Genomic DNA, 6,000 nt, shown 5'->3' with positions numbered 1-6,000 from the left:
TTCAGAGTGTGCCGAAGTATTTCTGGGACTCTGAGCCTGTGCTGCATCTCCACAGTTCAAATATAAGCGATCTTCTCCTTGGAGAAGGACTTGTTCCTGGTTACTCTATAATAAAACCAAAACAAAAGAAAACAAAAGAAGCAACTTTGAATTCCACGTATAGAAGACAAAGGAAAACACATGATCAATAACGTATTAGGAGGTTCTAAGTAAACAGTATGAAAAACAAGTGTTGAGGCAGTTCTCACTTTTTGTATCACTATGTACAAGCTGGTTTTAAGTTACAGTATTGCACAGCAGTATTTTCACAGTACCATTATAAAGGCTCTATGACAAAAAAGGAAGACAACTCTGATGGCTGCAAAACAGAATTAAAATGTGAGAGAAAACTCAGAGTTCACCTAAAACTGGAAATACGATCTAAAATAAGGTTATCAACAAAAAAACTTACCATACAAGGATTAACAGTGAGTGCACTCTTGATGAACTGAAACTGCAGAATACCAAACCGGTGAACTTCATTATTTGCATTTCTTTCAGGTTTCACGTTAGAAGAATTCCTATCAATAACCCAGAGATGATACCCTTCTGATCCCCAGGTCTGAAGGTAAAAGAGTAACAACAATAAAATCCCCAAGCCAACACTGCATACATATATATAAATATAACAATATATATTCTCATAAAACAAGAACTACAGAAAATTATTGTAACAGATCTTACGATAGACATGAGCCTGGAAAAAAATCCACACATTTTGTTGCTCTAAAATGTATCACTATAGAATCAAACAGTAAAATTCACAAGGTACAGTAAGAATCTAGCTTGAATTATTTCCTGTCTTGGGTAAAAAATAATGATTAAATGAAGTATAACTATGCAAAGACACCCACATAAGTAATGAAGACCATTTGCAGTTTAAGGCAACAAACAAAAATTCTACAGAGTCAGGTATGAAACAACCCTGATTTCCAAAATTACACTGGCTGTTGTTCATCAAATTCAATGATCTCAGAAGTTCAATCTTTGAAAATTTTTTAAAAGTACACTTAAAAGGTACTGCCATTGCAAATATGTACCTAAGCTTGGATGCATGTTGAGAACTGTCAATCTTCATAGCAACTATGTAATAATGAATAAATTGTTTTAGAAACATTGCACAAAATTCATCATGGTTTGTATGAGGCCCTGTAGAATGTATTTGAAATTTAGTGTAACTTAAAATTTGCTCAAATGTATTCTATTTATCTATTGATTTTACAGACTAGAAGGATTAGATTTAATGTTAACCAGTTTGTATTAAAAACCAGCAGTTAAGTTTCTCTGGAATTCATAATCTGAGTAAAGTTCCTTTAACTCTCAAAGGCCAGCTATTAATTTTAGAGAAATAAGGGAGTTTATAATTAGTGTTGATCTGTGTCTCATTGCACTTTGAAATATAGCACCAGACAGCAAAGAGAAATTAAGAAAAAACAGAAGTGTTAATTCTTAACATTAAAAGCAAAGGCAAGAAAAGGCATGTCATGCATACTTCATGATCAGGTTTATACATGAAAAAAAAATTCATTAATTGTCACTTTTTCCTTCAATGCAACATTGCAGTTAAGAAGTATAGTAAAGGCATCTTACTATGAAAAGTAATTAAACGAAAGAAAGTTTGATTTTCTGAAAATTGTTATACTAAAAACAATTTAACACATTAAGAGCTATCCTATTACAACATTTTTACATTCATATTTACCATGGAACTGATTTTTAGAGGGTCCTTTTTGGCACCATCAGATTGATACCTTAAAAACAGAACAGAACAAGTTTGAATTTGCTAATAACTCCATCAGAATAATAAATTAAATTCCTATCTTTGTATTTTCATATGATTCTATACTGAACCTCATGTCAAATGGTACAGCCTGTTTGATCCATGACACTACAAAAAAGGCAACGCAATTGTCAGATGTCTAGCATAAACTATTTGAATACAAGAACTGAGGGAATTTTAATATTTGCTTGCTCAAGCTTGCTTTTAGGGTAATTTTCTTTTACAGACAAAAAGATCACTACAAAATGAAAATAATATGTTTTTGTTTATATTCAAATTATCTCCTCCTAAATATTTGCGAATGATATCTCAATAGCTAAGAAATCGTAAGGGAAAAAGAGATTTTTAAAAAGCTAATTCGGTGAATTAATTTTTAATTAGATGCTTTTAATTAGAAAAATAAAGACTTATAATAAACTCTTCACAATGTCATTAAAGATACTCACGCAAAATCACCTCCTAAAGTACAGATAAGCTGAGCACCAAAAACACTCCATAAGGATAAACCTCCATATTCCCAGGTCACCATCACAACACAGCTATCAGGTGACCATCTGACTAGTTTAACAGGTCCTGTTTTATTCCAAATATCTGTTTAAAAGCAGACAATAAAGTAAGTGAAAAGCATCGAAAGTCCTTCAACTCGTTTCACCGTAAGAGCAGAAACAAAAACACATGGAAGTAAATATTTGATTTTTCAATTAACTGATGCATTCATCAAAACTGACCATCTCAAAATGAAGCAAATTGAAAATGGTTTCTTTCCAATGCATGCTTGGTTTCATAAGAAACTAAGAATACAGAAAAATGTTCCAGAAACGCAGAACTGCAATTCTGATAAAATGATTTTTCAGACAAAAGAGGCACTTTACACAACTGTAAAACTTATTTACAGATTTGTTTTTAACTGAAAAATAATAGACACACACATTTTCAGTTGAGGATGCAATTTACCCGTACTTTGTATGTTCCTTACTCTCAAACACAAAAAAATTCCCTGCAGTGCAGGAAGGGTGGTGCATTACTCAGTATTTCTTCTGTACCCTACATGTCAGTTGCTTCAAGTTAATTCACAGTTCTATTATACTCATTATTAGTTTTGACAATAACCTCTCATTTCCTCAGATAATTGAAAAGTAATTTCAAGATTAAGAATTAGTTAAAAAAGCCACCAACAAAACCCACCCAAACCCTCACATATGAAACACATCCAAAAGTTAATTAAAAAGCAAGCAGCTAAGTACAAAGACATAAGAGTTAAATACTACAAACAAACAGGAGTAAATACTAATCACATCACTGATTATGCAAACAAATAAACAGAGGTTAACTAGCCAAGGATAAAAAATATACTATACCCTAAAAACAGCTGGGCAATTCTAGCAATAAAAGTAGCTCACCAGGATATTGTTTTGGTGTCAGTTCCAATTTATGAGAAAACTGCATGGCGCCAGTGGTGGTATCTATCGTATAAACCTGCACAGAGCCACTGGAAGACATTACACATGCTTTAGACTACAGACCATTTGGATTTCTCATCATTTTCAAGAGGCTAAGTAAAAGCTGCTTTTTCTCTCACCAATACCAAATTTATCTAGAACAGAGATGTTGTATCAAATAATAGTCAAAGAACCTTATGAAACAAATTTCTAAGAAACTTTTCAGAAGGCATGAGAGGACCCAAAACACCAGCCCTAGAACAATCAATGCACCAAAACTACTTCATTCTCTGAAAAGACATATGCACACACAATCCACATGCATTTATGGCTTCCAGCTGCAAGACAATCCATGAGGGAAGGCAGTATTTACTCAGTGCTAATGTTTCAGCAGGGATGTACTAAGACATACTAAGATCAGTAAATTAAAGTAACTATTCCTGTTTCAGAAGAAACACCAACACACCACACTGTTACTACAAACAAGAATACTAATTCTTAAGAGGACAGCTGAAAAATAAACTACCATATTTTTTGAAATGCTCTAAAAGAAAACCCAAGTAAAATACAAAGAAAATAAAAAGCTGTACTAAGGCCAGCTAAAGCAGTATTATACAGGGGACTTGAAGGAACAGTAAGAAAAATACCACAACTAAAAGAACTTCTGCAACATTTAATTTACAAACATTCAAAGTTACTCAAACAGGCAACATTTTTCTTGACCAAATTGTGACTTCACAGAGCATCTTCTCTGTGAGTGTGAAGTGCAGATTGTTGTCCAATATTATTACAATTAACTACTTAAAACTGACCTTATAATCCTTCTTTGAGATTAGCTGGGATAGCAGCACTTTCCAATCCTTGCTACTAGCCCAGCCAACTTTTTTTTTCCCCAGAGCAGAACAGCAAGCATAAATTTCAACTGCAGTTCAAGCAGGCAACCATTTCTTTCCACTTCTTTCCTACCTTCTTGACAGAGCACTTTATACAATCTCTAGGCAGACTGATCATTTTCATCTTTACAGTTCTTGTAACACAACTTGGTAAGAAGTAACTACTAGTTCAGCTTTATAATTAAACAATCTCGCCCTGCTCTGAACCAGCCTTAAAAAACTTACTTGGCACATCCAAACGCCATTAGCCTGTACTTGTTATTCACTGCCACACAAGTTCCATCCACTACATCTTGTGCCCAAACGCCATGGAGCTGCTGTAAGGAAAGGAATTCAGAAGATTTTTTTGTTAAATAGTGTGTTTGTTTATTAATGACAGTCAGCTTCTATCCAGGTATACCATACTACACATATGTTAGTTGACTTTCATCATCTCATAAAATTTCTGTTGATGTCAAGATCAACTGACATGGCTCAAACAAACAAAATCCAGTATATGCAAATCTGGTTTCATTCTTCTTAACATAAATTACAGTATATAAGAAAACTGTTTATAAGACCTCTTAATAACGAAACAAGTCAATACCTATAAGGCAAAAAAGTCCCTAACACTGCCTAGTTAAAAAAAAAAAAAAAGTAGATGATACTAAGAATGAAGAGAAAAAGAAAAACAGGAAAGTTAGTTCCCATCTGCAACAGCTGAGATCATAGATGTTTTAAGCATGTGAAGGAGTCTGGACATTAGACATATTATTTTCATTTTTCTGTAATTAAAATAAAGATCCCTAACAACAAAATGTCACAGTTTTTAGGCTGAATTACAGGTAAGAAAACACCTAACTTGGAAAAGATTCCTGTAAAACAAATTCTGAAGTATGCTTGTCACTATGAGAAAGAGATAGACTTGATTAGGACTAAGTCCTAAACACCGTACTTAGGATACTTAGCCATAGGAGAAACCACTTCCTATCATCCCACTTGTAACAGGAAGTCTGTTGGCCTGATATGGTAGGATCATTTCTATAGTGACAATCTGAACAAATAAATGACAGTTAAATCTATTATCAATTACAGTCTACCTGTGGTTCTAACCCCCTAAAAATCTAGCTCAAATTATATTACAAAAGGCAGTCTTGTTCTTATGCTGTCTCTTAAGCAGATGTTAATTTTTAGTTTCTTTGTAGCTGAAGAGAATTTAAAGTGGAAAGCTAACTGAAATGCAGAGACCGAGGAAAATGCATTTATTGTACAGTGCATGGTAGAAATGCTAAAGGAAATATACCTCAGCAGTGAATCTACTTGACATTGGTGTAATGAAACCAACTCTGCCATCATTAAAAACAACAGCAAAGCCATCAAGCGTGGCACAGTATTCCATATCTCTGATGTAAACATCTTCGAAGCCCAAAAGTGAACCTGCTGAGAAGATATCAGTAACTTAAAAATATGTGAATACAGAAATACTGCAAGCCAACAGACATTTCAGATGTTTATTACTTCAAAGAGAAAACCTAATTTAAACAGGCTATTTCATTCCCATTTACAAAAGGCAAAATTTTCTCATCTCTGCTTAAGAACAGAGTTAATATTTTATATTAGATGGTATGTCACTAAGAGGTAACTACTGTAACCAATATAAGCCCTAAAACCTACCTCGAGAAGACTGCAGATCCACAGAAAATGGAACTGTACATAGGTTGATTGCCTTCCTTCCATTGGTCATACCATCCCAGTGAATGAGATGGAGAAATCCATCAGCAGTAGCAACAAGTAGATCCTCTAACATGGACTGCAAACTAATAAAAGATATTTGTTAATCCCTAAAAAATCTGTATCTCAAGTCAATGCC

At 33.7% G+C, this 6,000-nt stretch overlaps 1 protein-coding gene across 1 annotated transcript in view; it reads right to left on the bottom strand.

The window, feature by feature from the left end:
• The window catches only part of RIC1 (RIC1 homolog, RAB6A GEF complex partner 1), a 47,313-nt gene that overhangs the window by 15,670 nt on the left and 25,643 nt on the right, over positions 1-6,000 (bottom strand). Inside the window, exons 5-12 of the mRNA XM_008632550.2 lie at positions 5,805-5,947; positions 5,434-5,570; positions 4,377-4,468; positions 3,220-3,308; positions 2,266-2,410; positions 1,742-1,790; positions 452-601; positions 1-105 (exon numbers count right to left, since the gene is read on the bottom strand). Coding sequence (XP_008630772.1) covers positions 1-105; positions 452-601; positions 1,742-1,790; positions 2,266-2,410; positions 3,220-3,308; positions 4,377-4,468; positions 5,434-5,570; positions 5,805-5,947 — 910 coding nt within the window. The remainder of the gene's footprint in view (positions 106-451; positions 602-1,741; positions 1,791-2,265; positions 2,411-3,219; positions 3,309-4,376; positions 4,469-5,433; positions 5,571-5,804; positions 5,948-6,000) is intronic.

The sequence above is a fragment of the Corvus brachyrhynchos genome, unplaced genomic scaffold (assembly GCF_000691975.1).
Source record: "Corvus brachyrhynchos isolate BGI_N302 unplaced genomic scaffold, ASM69197v1 scaffold194, whole genome shotgun sequence".
Lineage (NCBI taxonomy): Eukaryota > Metazoa > Chordata > Aves > Passeriformes > Corvidae > Corvus > Corvus brachyrhynchos.
The sequence above is the reverse complement of the archived record's forward strand: the minus strand, read 5'-3'. Positions and strand labels throughout refer to the sequence as shown.